The 20,159-nt window shown below is 30.6% G+C and overlaps 3 protein-coding genes across 3 annotated transcripts; all 3 read left to right on the top strand.

Moving 5' to 3' along the window:
* Nucleotides 1-222: 222 nt before the first annotated feature.
* Nucleotides 223-1,582, top strand: LOC130821689 (uncharacterized). The gene is made up of 4 exons (XM_057687477.1): nucleotides 223-440; nucleotides 525-786; nucleotides 958-1,383; nucleotides 1,562-1,582. The coding sequence occupies exons 1-4, from the start codon at nucleotides 223-225 to the stop codon at nucleotides 1,580-1,582; spliced, it is 927 nt and encodes a 308-aa protein (XP_057543460.1).
* Nucleotides 1,583-5,857: 4,275 nt separating this feature from the next.
* On the top strand, nucleotides 5,858-6,973 carry LOC130821688 (F-box/LRR-repeat/kelch-repeat protein At2g27520-like). The gene has a single exon (XM_057687476.1). It carries the CDS (start codon nucleotides 5,858-5,860, stop codon nucleotides 6,971-6,973), a length of 1,116 nt encoding a protein of 371 aa, XP_057543459.1.
* A 9,616-nt stretch (nucleotides 6,974-16,589) lies between these two features.
* On the top strand, nucleotides 16,590-17,875 carry LOC130821687 (putative F-box/LRR-repeat/kelch-repeat protein At1g11620). Its single transcript, XM_057687474.1, has 3 exons — nucleotides 16,590-16,950; nucleotides 17,044-17,693; nucleotides 17,828-17,875. Exons 1-3 carry the CDS (start codon nucleotides 16,590-16,592, stop codon nucleotides 17,873-17,875), a joined length of 1,059 nt encoding a protein of 352 aa, XP_057543457.1.
* The last annotated feature ends 2,284 nt before the right edge of the window (nucleotides 17,876-20,159 follow it).

Below are 20,159 nucleotides of genomic sequence, written 5' to 3'. Positions count from 1 at the left end.
CATATTAATTCTAACATTTGGTATCAAGAGCCAATTTAATCCAAAGCCTCCATTTTTTATCATCCATCTTCTAACCGTCATATCAACATTATATTAACTCCACACAAAAAAATATAGAATGGCCTCTCTACAAACTCAAACACAAACACAAACATTTTTAATCCCCAGGTTAATTGGGTACCTATATTTAAAGGGGAGAAATTTGATCAATGGAGTATGCAAATGAAATCAATCTTCATCACCCAAGATATTTGGGAAATTATTGAAGATGGCTACGAGAAACCCAAAGATGCCAATGAAGAGGCTTCTTGGGATGCCTCAAAGAGAGGCCAATATAAACAAAACATAAGAAGGGATCATTATGCCCTTTCCATAATTTATCGTGGGATAGATGAAACAATACTTCCTACAATCATAGCCGCTACAACGGCAAAGGAGGCGTAGAGTATCCTGGAGACAAAATATAGAGGCTCGAAAAAGGTAATACTCTTTAAACTTCAATCTTTGCGGGGTCAATTTGATAGCTTACAAATGACAGATAATGAATCAATTCAATCCTATGTTGATCGAGTCTCAAGTATTGTTAATCAAATTCGATCTAATGGAGACACAATTGAAGATGTTAAAATAATCCGAAAAATACTACGAACTCTTACAAAAAAATTCGATCACATAGTGGCTGCTATAGAAGAGTCTAATAAAGATTTAAGATTGCTCAATATGACTGAGCTAATGGGCTCTCTATTGGCTCATGAAGAAAGAATGCGTAGATTTGATGAGCAGTCGGTAGAACAAGCCTTTCAGGCTAAATTAAAATTTTCTAACGGAGAAAATAAAAATTGCCATGAAAATAATTTTCAACCAAAAAAGAAAAATTTTAATAACCGTGGTCGGGAAAGAGGAAATTATAAAAACCAAGGGAGCCGAGATAATAACTCTTTTTGCATATTGTGTAAGAAAAATGGCCATAACACAAGAGACTGTCGGTACAAATGTAAAAGATGTACACGACATTCTCATTTTGAAAAAGATTGTTATTTCCGGCAAAAAGAAGAGGCCAAATTTGTAGAAAATAATAACTCTAATGATCAATTATTTTATACTTGTTTAAATGCTCAAGAAGAGCAAAATGACACATGGTACATTGATAGTGGTTGTTCCAACCACATGACTGGAAATAAAAATTTCTTTATCACTCTTGATGAAAATATAAAATCACAAATAACTCTTGGTGATGGGAGTAATCAGGAAGTTTTCGGAAAGGGAACAATTGTTGTTAAAACAAAAAATGGCTCCTCTAAATTCATCCCCGACGTCTTTTATGTCCCTGGACTAGCACAAAATTTGTTAAGTGTGGGTCAGTTAGTCCAAAAAGGCTATATGGTAAAATTTGATAATAATCAATGCCATATATATGAAAAGAAAAAGGGGCTACTACTAAAATGGCTCCAAATAAAATTTTTCCACTTAAAATGCAATTGGAGTCTAATATTGCCCTAAGTACAATGGTGAATGAATCCGAATTGTGGCATTTGAAATTCGGACATTTAAATTTTGACAGTTTAAAACTGTTAAAAAATAGAGAAATGGTGATTGGGCTACCACCAATCACTAATGAAAAGAAAATTTGTGAGGGTTGTATCTATGGAAAAATGCATAGATCACCATTCCCAATCTCATCTTGGAGGGCTAAAGCTCCATTAGAGCTTGTCCATGCTGATATATGGGGTCCTACCAAGAATCCATCTCTTGGCGGAAAAAGATACTTTCTGTTGATTGTGGATGATTTTTCACGCATGATGTGGGTGTATTTCTTGGAGAAAAAATCAGAAGCATTATCCCACTTCATGCAATTTAAAGCCCTAACAGAAAAACAAAGTGGGCATTCAATAAAGGTTCTAAGAACCGATCGTGGGGGAGAATTCACAAGCAATGAATTCAACAAATTCTGTAAACAACACGGCATCAAAAAGGAGCTCACAGTCAGACACACACCACAAAAAAATGGTGTTGCAGAAAGGAGAAACAGGACAATTGCTGAAATGGCTCGGAGTATGATGCAAGGAAAAAATCTGCCTAAACATTTTTGGGCAGAAGCTGTCCACACAGCTATTTACATACTTAACAGGTCTCCCACAAAAGCGGTAAGAAGCATGACGTCGTATGAAGCTTGGCACAAAAGAAAGCCAAGGGTTGAGCACCTCAAAGTTTTCGGGTGCATTGCATATGCCCACGTCCCGAAGGAGAATCGGGATAAGCTAGACGGAAAAGGAGAAAAATGTATATCGTCTCTATCAGCCCGAATCCAATGAGTTGATCATCTCCAGAGATGTCATATTCAATGAAGGAGCACAGTGGCAATGGAACAAGAGCAATCCAGAAGTTCACAATCCAGAAGTTCCAGTGACAGTCATTCCACCTCCAAGCCCAGACCAAGGCGAAGGCACAAGCAGGCTAAGATCAACACCAAACAACCCAAGATCACCACCAAGCAGCCCTAGATCACCATCAAGCTCGAGTCCAACACTAGAATCAAGTCCAACACAAGAAGTTCGACGATCACAAAGACCCAGACGTCCTCCAGCCTACTTGGATAAATATCAGTGTAATCATGCTATCATGGCTCTCATTGCCAACGAACCACAAGGCTTCCAACAGGCAGCACAAGAAGAGGAATGGATTGACGCCATGAATGAAGAAATCAAGATGATCGAGAAGAACCGCACATGGGAGCTTGTTGACAAGCCTCGAGACAAAGAAATAATAGGCCTCAAATGGGTCTATAAGATCAAATACAATGAAGATGGCTCCATTCAAAAGTACAAGCTCGCCTAGTTGCAAAAGGCTATTCACAACAACCCGGAGTTGATTTCAACGAGACATATGCTCCAGTTGTTCGAATGGAGACAATCAGGTCAGTCCTTGCACTCGCAGCTCAACTTAAATTACAAGTTTTTCGATTAGATGTCAAATCTGCTTTTCTTAACGGCGAGTTAAATGAAGAAGTATATGTTGAGCAACCGCAAAGATATGTAATCGAAGGCAAGGAAGAAAAGGTGTATCGCCTTCGAAAGGCCCTTTATGGGCTCAAGCAGGCTCCTCGTGCATGGAATAGCAATATTGATGGCTATCTTATTCAAAATGGGTTTACAAAAAGCCCAAGTAAGCCATCACTTTACATCAAGACACAAGAGCCACATGATTTTCTCATCTTGTGCCTTTATGTAGACGATCTCATTTATATGGGCACTAACTCAAAAATGATCGAAGATTTCAAGAAAGCAATGATGTCGAAATATAAGATGACCGACCTTGGAGCTATGATATACTTCCTTGGCATGCAAGTTAAGCAAAGTCCAGGAAGAATTTTTCTCTCACAGGAGAAATATGTTGAAGATATGCTCAAAAATTTCAACATGAGCGATTGCAAGCCAATGACGACACCAATGGCTACGAATGAGAAACTTTCCAAATATGATGGAAAGGAGAAAGTAGACGCATCGCTCTATCGTAGCATGATCGGATCTCTCATCTATCTCACAAACACAAGACCAGACATCGTTCATGCAGTCAGCATCATCTCAAGGTTTATGAGTGAGCCAAGCAAAGCTCACTTAGCAGCAGCCAAGAGGATACTCAGGTATATTAAAGGAACAAAAAGCTATGGGATAATGTACAAGTCCGAAGCAGACTACAAGCTCATAGGCTACACGGATAGTGACTGGACAGGAAGCATCGACGATCGAAGAAGTACGAGTGGATACGTGTTCCAGCTGGGTCCAAGTCTATCTCATGGTCATCAAAGAAACAAGCTACGGTAGCACTATCATCATCAGAAGCAGAATACGTATCAGCTACAAGCGCGGCATGTGAAGCAGTATGGCTAAGAAGAATCCTAAAAGATCTACAACAAAAGACAGAAGATGCAACTACCATCTATTGTGACAATATGTCAGCAATAGCCATGACAAAGAATCCAGTCTTCCATAGTTGCACAAAGCATATTGAGATACGACACCACTTCATTCGAGAATTGGTCGAGAAACAAGAGATCGAGCTACAATTCTGCAAGACAGGGGAGCAACTCGCAGACATATTTACCAAGGCACTTCCAACGGAAAAGTTCATCGAATTTAGAAGACAGCTTGGAATTCAAGATTTTTCAGATTAAGGGGGAGTATTAGATGTTAATCTAGAAAAATCTATGTAAAAAATCTAAACAAGAAACTTGTAGAACATGTTTCTAGAATATTGTTAGTAAAATCTTAGGAAAAATCTAGAATTAGCAACCTAGAATAATCTCAAGAATTATCTAGATATGAATATAATATGCTAGAAAGTGTATAACACTCTAAGCTTAGCTAGAATAGTCTAGAAACTAGGAGCTTGACTTACCAAGGCTATAAATAGCCACTTCTTGTACTTTGGAAATGTAAGTAATGTAAGCTATATTCACTTACAATTCAAAATATTGTCCAACTCATCTTTACTCCTCCCCTAACTTGCAACAATAACCCACTAACTTCTGCATATTAATTCTAACATTTATCTGTTAAAAACAATCTTATAGTTACAAATTTTTCTCATACGAGCAACAACCTGTTTTGAGCTTACTTTGTTCGTTTTGTTTTTGCCTTGGAAATTAAGACTTGATATTTGTTTTGTCTCCCTATATATATATATATATATATATATATATATATATATATATATATATATATATATATATATATATATATATATATATATATATATATATATATATATATATATATATATATATATATATATATATATATATATATATATATATATATTGTACAAGGGATTTTTAAACACAAATATAAGTTATATAAGTGTGGCTATAAACACAAATTAACAGCGCTTATAAGCTTGCAGTGTTTGATCCCCTCTTCATCATCATTAAAATTTACACACGCTTATGAATCTATGAGCATCCTGTCTTCATCATCATTAAAAATTACTTAATTACAGAAAAAAAAGAAAAAAATAAAGAAAAAAAGAAAAGCTTAATTAACATTGTAATCATGTTGCCAGATTTCAATGGCTATTTTGACTTGAGATAACCCACTAATATAGAATTTACTTTTGACTAACCCATTTGAAAATCAAAATTGACGAGCACGAATGGTTTAGTTTAAGTTTAGTTTTCAGAGTATTGATTTACCAAAATTCTTAAATAAGATGGTCTTATTGTGAGATTAGGGGTGTACAAAAATATTTGATGCGAATTATTCGATCCGCAATATCTGAAAAACCAGATAACTGGGTGTCCGATTTTTAAATCGGATCCGGATCAACATATTGGCAAAACCAGATATTTTCGGATATTCTATTTTCTACTTTTATATTATTTTTGATTTTTTATTTTTAAAATTTATAAATATTTTTTCATAAATTTTTTTTGCTTTGGTTATTAAATTTACTACTATGTACAATTCCCAATTATAACTAAGTTGTACAATTCCCAATTACATTCTAAGTTTAGATAATTAAGCTTTTTTCTTGATGGTTAAAAAAAAGCTTGATTATAGAAAAAAAACGAAGTGAGCTTAATTAAAAAAAAAAAAAAATTTTTGACAGTCTCATACAAGACGACCACATTTATTTATACTCCTCCATCTCTTATTCAGTTTCATTTTTTGGCGGGAAAAACAATTTTTCCGTAATACTTTATATATACAAAATTGTTTGTTTGTATCATGATCAGTTGTATACAGAATTTTCCTTATTATGATATTTGTTTCTTTCTTGGCCATTTAATCCCATTCGTCCTTCTATCTTTCTTTCTTTCTTTCTCTGATATTTGTCTTCTAGTTTGCTTAGGAACAAAATCATGAATAACACTTCCCTTTATCTTCCATTTGATATATGGACCCATATTTTTGCTATGCTTCCTGTCGAAACTCTAGCGAAATGCCGGGCTGTGTGCCCATCTTGGCGCGCTTACATCGAATCCCCTTCTTTCATCTCCAAGCATCGCAATCTTTACAATAAACAACATTCCAAACACTCCCATTTAATTTTAGGTTATTCTACACGATTAGACCTACATCGTGTCACCAACGATCAGAGATTTACCACTCTTGCTTTTCTTCCTCCTTTTTCTGCTCATGTTTTCATACCAAGGATTTATGGAGGCTGTAATGGGTTATTTCTACATGATCATCAAGATAATATATGTTTGTGGAATCCCTTTCTCAGAAAATCTTTGATTCTTCCACCTTGTCCAATTGTTACCCCCTTCCAATTTACTCATTATGTTAATTATGTAATAGGATTTTCCACCTCTTGTGATGATTATAAGGTGCTTGCCTATCGGCATCGTACCATCAATAATGGTAAAGTGTATGAGCCCGCCATGGCAGTTTATTCACTTAGAAATCACATCTGGACTATCAAAATCAATCCCATGAATGCCGATGCTTGGACTTCATTAAGGAGCCCTATTTCTCGTCACAAATATGTTTATTGTGGATGGATTATTTACTGGTTTACTGAAAGTGATCCCGGAATTATCCGCTCTTTTGATTTTAATATGGAAGAATTTAATAACCTGGCAGTACCTGAGCCGCTAAAAGAATGTAAGATGTTAGTTCTTTTTGCCATCGATGAGTTGTTAGCTGTTATGTCATCGTCTTGCATATGGATTTTGGAAAAGTATGATGGAGAGTACACATGGAGGGAATGGTGTTCGGAATCATGGATTAATTCTTTTTTTGATATATTTAAAGAAGACTATCTATCTACTATCAAGGTTTTGTTTGTTGAGGAGACAAATACATTTCTAATGATTGGGTTTGATGGTAGAGTAGATTTTTATCAAGTTACAAGCGGGGTGTTAGGAATGTTGAGAAATGGAGCTGGTTATTTTCTTGCCGTGATTGATTATGTGGAGACCTTAGTGTTGCTTACAGGAACAGAAGGGATGACATTTCAAACCTTTCCTTGATTAATTAATGAGAATTGCTTCTTAAGAACTCATGGCGAATAAAGAAAGTCCACGTTTACAATATTCTGTAAGATCATTTGGTTTGCTTGTTATTAGTTTAGTTGTTGTAAATAGGTTATAGAATTGGAAGTAAGAACAGCTAGATTTCAAAATGTTGTGCCTGATATTTAATCAACACTTACTTGACATATGTGGAATATAAGTGCACTTAATATGCAAAATGATAGTTGCACTCAAACACGTTTTTATGCAATTCATTTCGTTTATTGGATTGTTTATATTTAGTAACAATATACAATTTAAAATTGTAAAAAATATTAATATTATGAAAATATAGCAGTGAAATAGTTGAGTAAAACAAGAGATGAAAAAGTGGCTTATTTTCTACCATTTATTTTTTACTATCCTTTGGACTTTTCTGTTTGTGTCATTAGAATACAACTTCGTCTAACTCATAAACTACCTTTGATATAATTCTCAATATATCACAATTTAATTGTTTTTTTCGTGCATCATCGCATAGTCATGCTTAATTGGTTTGGATTGGATTATTCATGACGATGGAGTCACTCGGTATTGGCTTCAAGTGAAGGTGGAGGCACGTGATGTATTGATATATTGGCAATAAAATACCTATAAAAGGATTAATTCTCTCTACTTCTCTTCTCTTTAACGTACATAAGTCACCGTACTCATTAGTCATTAGGCTCCGACGGTCTGACCCCTTACAAGTTAATGTGGTTTAGTGGTTAAGAGTAGAGATGACAATGGGTCAAACTCGGATCAACTAATGCATACTCTAATTTTGCTACAATTAAAAGTCGGAAAATTTCACCTCCACCTCCAGCTCATACTTAGATTTTACGTCCTCCAACTCGAATTCTCGAACCTTCTAGACGTAAAATTATGATATATTTTTCGAAAAATTAAAAATATTCAATAGTTTTAATTCATAAAATAATGTCATTCAAATAGGTTATAATTTGCCTAAATTTAACAAATAAATATAGTTTGAGTAATTCAACTTAACAAATAAATATAGTTTGACCAATTCAACTTAGTAACTCAATTATACAATGATTTGATCAAATTTTACTTAATACTTTCTCCGTTCTAAAATACTTGTACGTTTTGACTTTTTATGCAGTTCATTGCGCTAATTTAATTCTTAATATATTTAATTATGTATAATAAAAAAATTATAACAATTTTATATTAATAATCCTTGCATTGAAACGAATCAAAAAAGATTTAACTTCACTATGTTTTAACTTATAAATTATAATTAGAAACTAATTACAAATTAAAGGTGATGGATAAATAGTGCATTTTCATGTTATGTAGCAAATAATATGAAATGGAGGAAGTAACAAATAGCAAACGCATAACAATGATGTCTTTTGATCAAGCACAACAATGTATAAACAATTTAAGTTTGAATGAAAATTCTCTAAGATGTGGACAATAACTCAACCACCAATAAAAGACACCCACATAATCTTCAAAATAAACACACTTATTTGTTTAAATCATTCCTATAAATACAAATTTCTCCGAAATAAAATTATAGAATAAATCTGCATAACAAAAGTCAAAATGCTCGAACGAGCAACAACTCGCTATGAGCTTACTTTGTTCGTTTTGTTCTTGTCCTGGACATTAAGATTTGATACTTGTTTTGTCTCACTATATGTATAGTACAAGGGATTTTTCCCTAACATGTGGTTTATAGTCCAACATAAAGAACCCACTAAAAAATTTATATCTACATACATTTATTTTCCCACGCTTAATTTAGTGTGGGATGATACTTGACTTATGTTACATTTTGCCATGCTTATTAAGTGTAGTGATATTTAACCTCTCTTATAAGTACGGGAAAAATGTGCCAAAGACAAATATTATTAGTTTTGTGCTAAAAATTACCCATACCTATAACTTATAAGTGTGGCTATAAATAAGCGTGGGTATTTGCCAAAGTGATGTAATTGAAATAAAGAAACACACACTACAACATGCACAGAATATTGCATCAATTATAAAAAAAATAGGGAAAATAATTTTTAGAATAATCCAATATTTTAGCAAGTTCTCAGGATTAATCCCAACATTGAATCAACCCTAAATAATCCGACTTTTAAGATTTGATTCCCAGGAACGTTGTTCCTTTATCGATTACATGTTCAAATTTTTGTAAAAATCAAAAGTGAAATTTTATTTTGGTGATTTTGAATTTTTGGCTTTTCTGCAATTTTTTTTTAAAATTCGCGTTGTAACTTTGAGCTTTCAACTTTTCTATGTGGTAGATAAAATGTTAAATTTTTAATTAAATTATGTACTTATTGCGACTAGATTTCGAAATATATGGTTAATTAAGGTAATCACGACGTTTATTTTTTGAAAAAAATATCATTATGTTGGTAAAAATAGCATAAAGTTAACAAAAAAATTCCTTTTATATACTACATAAAAAAAAACTGAAATGTTAAGATGACCACATAGATTAATAAAAAAAATTTATTCTACCACGTATAAAAAGAAAAAACTTCTGAGTTACCACCACTAATTTCTCAATCAAAAATAAAAACCCATTAACTATGAAAGTTCAAAAGTTAATCTTACTCCATCCTTCTTCCTCATTAAAATAAAAATAAGAAAAAATTATAGTGAATAATACAATTTTTTGTTAATTTTTCTATAATAATACCGAATATTGATTAACTATAAATAATACCAACGTAAAGGAGTGTTTTCCTAGAAAATTCCTAACATGTTAAAAATTAAACTACATGTGATTATAAGACAAAAAAATTGTTAATTTAGTTAATAAATTAAAGTTGGTATTATTGTAAGAAAATACCCCTAAATTAATATTATTTATGGTTAATCAATAAATAGTATGATTGTAGAGAAATTAACAAAAGGTTATAGTGTTTAGTGTAATTTTTCCTACAAATAATCCCACTAAATTTATTATCCTTCTTCCTCTTCTCAGCAAAACTCCATACAAAAGAGTTGGCTCTGGAATCTTCAGGAAAATACTTCTCTAATTCATCAGAACGCTATTTCTTCATCATCATTGAGTATTCAATAAATGTTTGTATTTTTGTGGTATTTTGGTCCCAATTTCCATTCAACTTGAAAACTGAAATTTGATACCCAATTTAACCCCAACCTTCCTCCATTTTCACATAATCATACATATTTCTCCAATAACTTCCGGTTTCAAGTAAGGTTTCTTCTCTAATTCCCCAATTTCAATTCTGATTTTACTTTTTTTGCTTTAACCTAATTTGCCATAATTTATAAGCGTGATTAATTGTGTTAACATTACTCCACCAGAATACCAGATTTAACTTTCGTACCCATTAACCCTAAATTAACCCCTAAATTAACCCTAACCTTCCTCCATTTTCACATAATCATATAATTCTCCAATAACTTCTGATGCCAAGATTTCTTTTCTAATTCCCCAATTTCAATTCTAATTTTACTTTTTTTTTGGTTTTAACCCTAATTTGCTAATTATTAATTACTCCATGGTTTTCTCTATAATTTTCCATATTCATTGCGTGTATTTTGTTTAGTGAAGACTTTTCCTTAGACATTGTTGAAGACATTTGTTCTCTTGGCACATCTTTATAATTCGCCATATTTTTTATGGTCAAGTCACCTTAATTGTCCTATTTCTATTTTTGGTATGAGTTTTTTGACTTTTATGCCCTTAGTAGCTTTATTCTATTTTCAATTATAACCTTCATTATCCATACTAATTTTCTTCCCTTACATTAAAAACACGTAATACCACCCTCTTTATGTCTGAAAAACGTGATATAAATAATTAAATTCTTTAGGAGAACAAGTAATACTACCTAAAATAAAAAATAGAACATATCAAATAGAAAAAGAAATGGTATATAATTGTACAAAGAAATATAAGAAATAAAAGATCATTATGTTAGTAGCGTTATAGTAATTCATGATATATTGTCCTAATACCAACATTGGTTGTGATATACTAAACCTTATGATTATTATGATGTCATTTTCGTATTAGAGGATGACATAGGTCTTGAAAATTTTTGACTTTACCTATTAAAATATAAAATGGGTCAAGTTCGAGTTAATTTTAAATTTTCAAATTAAATTATTATATGCAAAAATAGCATTAAGGAAAGCTATTATGACATCAAATACAATCTCTAATGATTATAATTATACGTTATAATTAAATCGCAACCATCATTAAATTTCTTGATTCTCTGTTACATTTAAATTAGTAATTATTTTTACTATTTTAAATTTAATTTAGTAAATACTCGATCTTATTCTTATTTTAATTTCTAAGGTAATAAAAACTAAGAACTACACAATCATACACATTATTTCATTTCGGGTACTTTTATTAGTTTATTTTAATCTCATACATCCTTTTTTCTTAATTTCTCATAAAATATAATTTTTCTCCATTTTCTTGATATTTCCACAACATGCATAATTGTGGAATGGAAGGAGCGAGGCAATATTACCATTTTGCAAAGTCTAGATGAGAAATAAAAAATAATTTTTTTTTGAAAATAGAAACAAAAAATAAATTGACCCCAATGTTAATACAAAAAAAAGCAGAATAAATAATGTCAATGCCATAAAAATAGAAGAAATAAATAAAATTTGATATAAAAGCCTGTCAAATCTATCTATCAAGCTAATTGTCACCTCACATTCAATAATGAATAATCACATAATGTAATTCCTAGCTGAGCTTCCACAATCCACACAAAAACCCGATTCTTATTTATCGCCACCCTTTTCTTATTATTATTATTATTATTATTATTATTATTAAACCACAATAATAATAATAATAATAATAATAATAATAATAATTATAATAACAAAAATAATAATAATTATAATAACAATAATAATAATAATTTTATAAAAAACAAAAATAAAATTAAAAAAAAAAATAACAGTCGCACAAAACGTGCGACTCGACGGTCGAGTCGCACATTCTGTGCGACTGGTTTTTTTTTTTTTTTGAATTTTGACTTATAAAATTTCTTTTGTTTAATTAATTCATTTTTTAAGTTATTATTATTATTATTATTATTATTATTATTATTATTATTATTATTATTATTATTATTATTATTATTATTATGTGGTTGTTATTATTATCATTATTATTAAATTATTATTTTTGTTTTAATTATTATATTTAATTTATATTTTTAAATGTTATTATTATTATTTTTGTTATTATTATTATTATTATTATTATTATTATTATTATTATTATTATTATTGTGGTATTATTATTATTATTATTATTATTATTATTATTATTATTAAATTATTATTTTTGTTTTAATTATTATATTTAATTTATATTTTTAAATGTTATTAACCCAAATGAATATGGCGGTAATATTGTTTACGGCCCCAGTAAGATTGATGACTTCAAGCCGACCACACCGTCCTACGTGGACAACTATTCCACCTCATTTAGAAATATACACCTCATTTAAATTTTTATTTTTTTAAAATTTTTTTTATTATTATTGTTATTATTATAATAATAATAATTATTATTATTAAACCACAATAATAATAATAATAATAATAATAATAATAATAATAATAACATTTAAAAATATAAATTAAATATAATAATTAAAACAAAAATAATAATTTAATAATAATAATAATAACAACCACAATAATAATAATAATAATAATAATAATAATAATAATAATAATAATAATAACTTAAAAAATAAATTAATTAAACAAAAGAAATTTTATAAGTCGAAATTCAAAAAAAAAAAATTAAAAAAAAAAACCAGTCGCACAGAACGTGCGACTCGAGTCGCACGTTTTGTGCGACTGTTTTTTTTTTAAAATTTTATTTTTGTTTTTTTAAATTTTTTTATTATTATTGTTATTATTATTATTATTATTTTTGTTATTATTATTATTATTATTATTATTATTATTATTATTGTGGTTTAATAATAATAATAATAATAACAAAAAAAATAATAATTATAATAACAATAATAATATAAATAAAAATAATAATAAAAAATTAAAAAAAATGAAAATGAAAAGTTATTAACTTCAATGACATATTTGTAAATTTTTAAAATTCAGAGGCAAATTCGTAATTTCATAAGAAAGAGGGTGGCGACAAATAGTAATGCCCTTAAAAAAATTCTAATAAATGTCAATTACATCAATATGGACATCACTCCACAATTCCACACACGATCAAAAATTAGGTCTTGGAATTTTAAATATGGAAGCCCATTTATAAATAATTTAACATTAAACAATAAGTAGTATGACATAGAAGGCTACAAGTACTACTATATCACAATTCATGACACCCCTTAAAGCATGGGTTCAACTATATTTTTATGTCTTCAGTCTTATAGTTGTTGTGTCCTTTCTTGCTTGGTATTTAATTTTTATTTACATGGGCAATACTTCTAGTTCCCCTTCATTTAACATTAAAGAAAAAGTTAGATATTATTAAAAATAATATAACTATATTTAATATTAAATGAAGGGAGATTGAATTGTGTGAATGAAAATATAGATGAGAGCTAGTTAGAACGTGTGGATGAGATCACAATGAGATTAAAAGAAAGTAATGTATATATTTCCTATAATAAAAAGATTTAAAATTAAAGAAATAATAATCAAAAATAAAATTGATGCTAAATAAAAGAGACAGAAAACGTACATTTTAGACAATAGCGTCTCTTTATATATCCCTAGTCTTAAATTAAGTCTTAAGTTAAGAGGGTTTAATTAAGGTAAGTCTTGATCTGAAGATTGAAGTTGAAGATTGGAGTTAAAGTCTGAAGCATAGAGTAAAAATATGGTAATGGTTGCGATTACGCTAACAAAACGGTGATGCGGTAATAGGAATGATGCGTTTATCGTAATGTCTAAATGTGGGTAAAACCAATAACTATCCTTTGATACGGCGCAAAATGTGAATGTTTTTTTTTACATATTTACAACGTGAAAATATGAATTCTTTGTTTTTAGATTATGGTATGAAGTGAGGATAAAAATATAAGTTGTAAAAGAACAATTACTCAAAAGTTGGGAATGTTTTGGGATTTCCATTAAGGTGGTGTTTGTTTGTGGGAGAAAACAAGCTTTAGTAGACTGCGACTTGTAGGAAACAGAAATTTAGTACTCCTACGTAACACTAATAACAAATCTAAAACAGGAATACCAAATCTGGGGATTCTGTTGCATGCTTGTTTTTAATAAGGACTAAGAAAATAAATATTTTGTACATAACATAATAAACTCATTGTTTTTAATTTCTAGCTTGACATTAATATACACACAACAAATAAAGAATTACAAATTCTTAAATAAAACGATTTTATGGTGAGACTATTTCTATTGGGTTGGATTATGTATATTTAGTGTTTTTAAATTAATCACTTATAATTTTAATGTGATAAATTAAAGAAAAAAACTAATTATACGACTTCATCTCATAATGACACATTCTCATACAAAATGAGCGGAGAAAAAAAATAGAATAAAGATGTTTCCCCTATTGACTAACCCCCTTCGTTTCCTCAAAGAAAGTTTACACTTTTTATTTTGGGTGTTTTATTTGTTGTCCCCATAAAAAAAAAATTTATTTATATCATAAATTTTGGATAAAAATAACTTTAAGCATCCTCTTTTTAATATTTTGACAATGTTTATAGGCTCCACATATTTTCCGCTAACATTATATTTTAACATTTTTATATTTTTTATGGTCTCCACATGTTTTTCACTAACATTATAAAAAAAACTCCCTTCGTTTCTTAATATTTTTCCCATTTGAAATATTTTAATTTGGAGAAAGAAATTTAATTAAGATTTTTAAGACATATATAGATAGAAGATAATATTTATCCATGAGAGATCTCGTTACATTCGTCCTAACTCCTAATGTATGCATTTTTATTATATACTCCCTCCGATTCTTTTCAGTTGTCCCATTTAGTTTTTTGACCCTATTCGTTGATCACTCTTAATTTGTATTTTATTCTCAATCTAAACATTAAAATATAATCATGTGGAATTTTGTTTGATTCGTCTCAATATAAATTTTATTAATATCAAATTTTTATAATTTTAATTATGCACAGTTAAAGATATTTAGAATTGAATTAGTGCATTGGATAGTGTGCCAAAACTAAATAGAACAGCTAAAATGAATCGGATGGGATATCTTTTTATAATTTTTTCAAATTTACTTTAAAAACTGTGTAAAAAGTAAACGAGATGAATAAAAAAGAATAAAGGGAGCATTTTTTAAATAGTTGTGATCTTCATATTTTTTTCTATTAACTTTCTTTTAATATTTATAGTATTCACTTTTTTCCATTAAATTTATTATTTGATAAAATAATATATCTTGTATCTAAAATTTTTTTTATAATTTGTGTGAATATTCTTTATGAAAACTTTGTTAAGGAATGTAGCGACTAAGGAGTAATATTTCATAAAACAGTGATTATACTATTTCAATAAGCAATCCTCTGATACAGCTATACAATTCCTTCATCGTCCCAAATATACCACTATTTCAAATTCTCTCAAAATAAACGACATTTCAATTCTCCTCAGTTTCCAATTTCATTCAACCGAAATCCGCCATTATCATCTTCACTACAGAGCTAAGTCATTACTCTTCATTCAACTGAATTTCACTATTGTGAGCAGGTAATTTTTTTATATTTTGATTTTTTTTGGTTTTCAATTAACAATTTGAGGCTAAATTCGATTACAGGTTTTCGTCAATTTATAATTTGAATTGTGATTTAGGTTTGGTACAAATAATTTGGGATGAAATGTGATTTAGGTTTATATAATTTAGCGTTTTCGTTACAATGTGAAATGTGAAGTGTGATTTTCATGATTTTATAATGTGATTCTGCATTTTTGGCATTTTTCGTCGTAAAGTTTAGGCTTTTTAAAATTAAGGCATAAAATTATTTCTCGAATTATAGTCGTACAAACAAAAAGGTGTAACATTTTAATTAAGTTGTCGGATTCCAATTGTTTAATCGGAGATGACCGGTTTGCTTACAATTTACTTTTGACTAATCCAAGGTGACCTCATTAAAATAAAAAATTGTTAATCAATCCACAAAAAAAAGGCAAAGAAAAAATAATAAAATAATCAAAATAAAAAAAGATAAATTAAAATAACAAAATTCTCACCTATTTAATCTTAACACGTAAAAGTGATTTTTTAACCTCACAGATAATCGTTATTTACTAAAATCTTCTCTGATTAAAACTGACGAGGATAAATGGTTTAGGTTCAAGTTCGGTTTTGGGTTTCTCTAATTATACTCATCCATCTCTAATGCAATTTTAATATTTGGCGGGAAAAACGGTTTTACCGTTATACATTATATACAAGGCTACAAGATTGTTTGTTGGTATTGTAAGTTGTATATAATAAAATCATGAGTAGCACTTTCATTAATTTCTTTGCCTATTTGATCCCATTCGTCCTACTTTCTTTCTTTCTTTCTTTCTCTGATATTTGTTTTCTTGTTTGCCTAACAACAAAATCATGAAAACAAGCACTTCCTTTGATCTTCCATTTGATATAATAACCCACATTTTGGCTATGTTTCCTGTGAAAACTCTAGTGAAATTCCGGGCAGTGTGCACATCCTGGCGCACTTACATCGAGTCCCCTTATTTCATCTCCAAGCATCGCGATCTTTACAATAAACACCATTCCAAAAACTCCCATTTACTGATTACATCAATTCGTTCTGGACGATTCTACCTACGACGTGTTACCAACGATCAGAATTCAATCACAGTTACTCTTCTTGCTCCTTTTTCTGCTGATTTTACAATACCATGGACTTATTCAGTCTGCAATGGGTTATTTTTACTGAGCTTATATGGTGATCGTCAAAAGGGTATATATTTGTGGAATCCCTTCCTCAGAAAATTTTTTATTCTTCCACCTTGTCCAATTGTTACTCCCTTTCAAATTCCTAATTATGTTATAGGATTTTCCACCTCTTGTGATGATTATAAGGTGCTTGCCTATCAGCTTCGTACCATCATTAATGGTAATGAGTATGAGGCCGCCATGGCAGTTTATTCACTTAGAAATCACCTTTGGACTATTAAAATCAATCCAATGAATGTCGATGCTTGGACTTCATTAAGGGTCCCTTTTTCTTATAACAAATACGTTTTTTGTGGATGGATAGTATACTGGTTTACTGAAGGTGATCCAAGAATTATCCACTCTTTTAATTTTAATACAGAAGAATTCAATAATGTGGCATTACCCGAGCCACTGAAAGAATGTGCGAGTTTAATTCTTTTCACCATCGGCGAGTTGTTAGCTGTTATATCATCGTCCTACATATGGATTTTGGAAAAGCATGATGGAGAGTACACATGGAGGGTGTGGTGTTCAGAATCTTGGATTAAAAATGTTTTTGATGTAATTGAAGAGTACTATCCATTTATTGTTAAGGTTTTGTTTGTTGAGGAGAGAAACACATTTCTAATATTTAGGTATACTGGTTGCATACATTTTCAAGTTACAAGCCGGATGTTAGGAATGTTGGAAAAGAGATTTGGTCATTTTCTTTCCGTTAGCAATTATGTGGAGACCTTAGCGTTGCTTACAGGAACGGAAGGGATGGTTTTCAAACCTTTCCTATAAGTCCCGTAAGGATGAATTGATGCGTAAGTCTAGATTTACACTAATTTGAGAGTATGTGAAGATTTGCTGAGCTTTCTCTATTTTTTCTGTTATTAGATTGGTTGTTGTTATAGGTTATGGAATTAGAAGTAAAAATGATTTTAGAAGCATTTGATGTATGATATGACTAATAAATCAATTTTGTTCTAGTAAAATGAAGTTTGGACTTTGGAGCAGGCCCGTACACACGCATTTAACATGTCAGTAATTGGAAATTGACTCAATTCAAAACCAAAAAAGTTGGTTTCCCGGACAGTGCTTTCTGCCATTAAGTCCACAGTTAAACAGTACCAAATAACTAAACAATTATCAGGTCAGGAGGTCTGATTTCACTGGTTGAGGCATGATTTCCAACTATCCAACGTTCAGACTTTCTGTTAAGATGTGTGTGTTGGATTCACTCTCTCGCATCATGAAGCAACAAGTGATTCATGAGACATATTTTTGACACTGGAAAACAAAACCATGCATCTATGTGGGCATTTAACAAATGTTTCAGCTAACTAGAAATAACAACAAATTAACAATTTGTTACTAATTTCATTTGATTAACATTGCTAAGTGAAAGTTGAATATAGGCTCCTTAAGATACCAAAGTGCTCTGTTGGAAATAAACAGAGAGAATTCTGTTTTATAGCTGGCTAAATCTTGTAATAGGTTAGTACATGTGGATAGGTAAATAGAGGACAGCTAAGATTGTTGCATATATATATAACAAATGCATGTGATATTTCAGGAGGTAGGATGAAATAAATAAACCTTCTGTTTTCTCTCTTTGTTCTTTCCTTCTTCTTTCTCTATTCTTCTGTAAATTTCATGGTATCAACAGCCACGATTCGCTGAGAAAAGTAGCTAATTCTTACATTTTTTTTTCTTTTTCTCATTTTTTTCTTCTTTTGAAAGAAATGGATTCTGGAATTTCCCCAAATTTTGTTCCTGATTACAATCATGAATTGTTTCTAGGTCATGGTGACAATACTAACCATTCTCTTTCTACCAAACATCTGAATGGATTGAACTTTGAACAATGGGAACGCTCAGTCCAGATTTCTTTAGTGGCGAAGAATAAGATAGGATTTGTAAATGGTTCTTGCAGAAAGCCAGCAGATCCTCAGATGGCAAAGCAATGGGAAAGATGCGATAAAATGGTAATTTCTTGGCTTCTACATTCTTGTGAAGAAAACATCAGTTCCAGTGTTCTTTACTGTAATTCTGCTGCTGATATATAGAAAGAGTTAAAGAATAGGTTCTCTCAATCTAATTGTAACACCCCGACATTTTAATGACGTAATCACTTAATATTTTAATAGTTTTTAAAGATTTTACAATTATTATTTAATTATTTCCGAATTAGTTTTAATAAATTTCTTTCACATATGGATTTAAATGTCGACTTATATATATACTAAAAATATAGTTACGACTTCTCAAATAAAGAGGTTCGAATCAAAATGATTATTTTATTAAAATGTATGAGGCCGCGAAGGTGAGTCTCTTAGTTGGATCTTGCAACAAAATGAACCGAGATAAAAAAAAAAAAAAAAAAAAAAAAAAAAAAAAGAAAACGGTTAAAGACCCACGAAACCCTAAACATTGAAGACAAGCCGTTTTCTCCTTCTCCTCCTTCTCCTTCTTCCTCTCTCTTCCCGTGCGCCTCTTTCCCACTTCCCTCAACCGACAGCTTCACTCGCAAGCAGCAGCAAGGGCTGCGCTCTTCTTCCTCCAAACCAGCAGCAGCAGCCGGCTTCTCCTTCCCCACGCAAGTAGCAGCCACCGCAGCACACCCCCTCCTCTCTCGCTGTGTCTAGCCGGCAGCCAAACCAGCAGCAGCCGCCAGCTGCTATCGATTTAAAGTCTTCTCCAGCCATTCTTGGCTTTCGTGCACCACCACCACGACCTTCATCCTCCTCTTTACCATTCTTGCTAGTTTTGATCTTTGTAAGCATCTCACTTTTCAATTGATTGATTTGCTAATTTTAATTAGAATCTACCATGTTCATGAGTTGTGTGTTGATTGTATATTGTATTAGTCTCATTGAATTATAGTATGGGTAGTAGTTAAAAGAATTATCATTGAAATAAAATGATTAGGGTTTATATTATGATGAATTTAAAGGTAGTAATTTGGGTAAATTCATGAATCTTAGCTTGGATTAAGTTATATCTTAATAGGATTTAAAGTGGGTAAGCATTTGAAAGTGTGAATTGAACTTGAATAAGTTAGGGGTGGATGAATTAAAAGTAGTATATACTATTTTTGTGGTTTGGATGAATGGTGACTAGTATTGTTAATATCCATTGTTGTAGAGTAAACGATAATAATAATTACTGAGACGGATTAAGGTAGCGATTGTCATTAATGAAAGTATTATCGTGGTTATAGTCGTTGATGAGGTGGTTAGTTTT

The sequence above is a fragment of the Amaranthus tricolor genome, chromosome 8, assembly GCF_026212465.1.
Source record: "Amaranthus tricolor cultivar Red isolate AtriRed21 chromosome 8, ASM2621246v1, whole genome shotgun sequence".
NCBI classification, from domain to species: Eukaryota; Viridiplantae; Streptophyta; class Magnoliopsida; order Caryophyllales; family Amaranthaceae; genus Amaranthus; species Amaranthus tricolor.
Note: the sequence above shows the minus strand (reverse complement) of the source record. Positions and strands in the feature narration are given on the sequence as shown.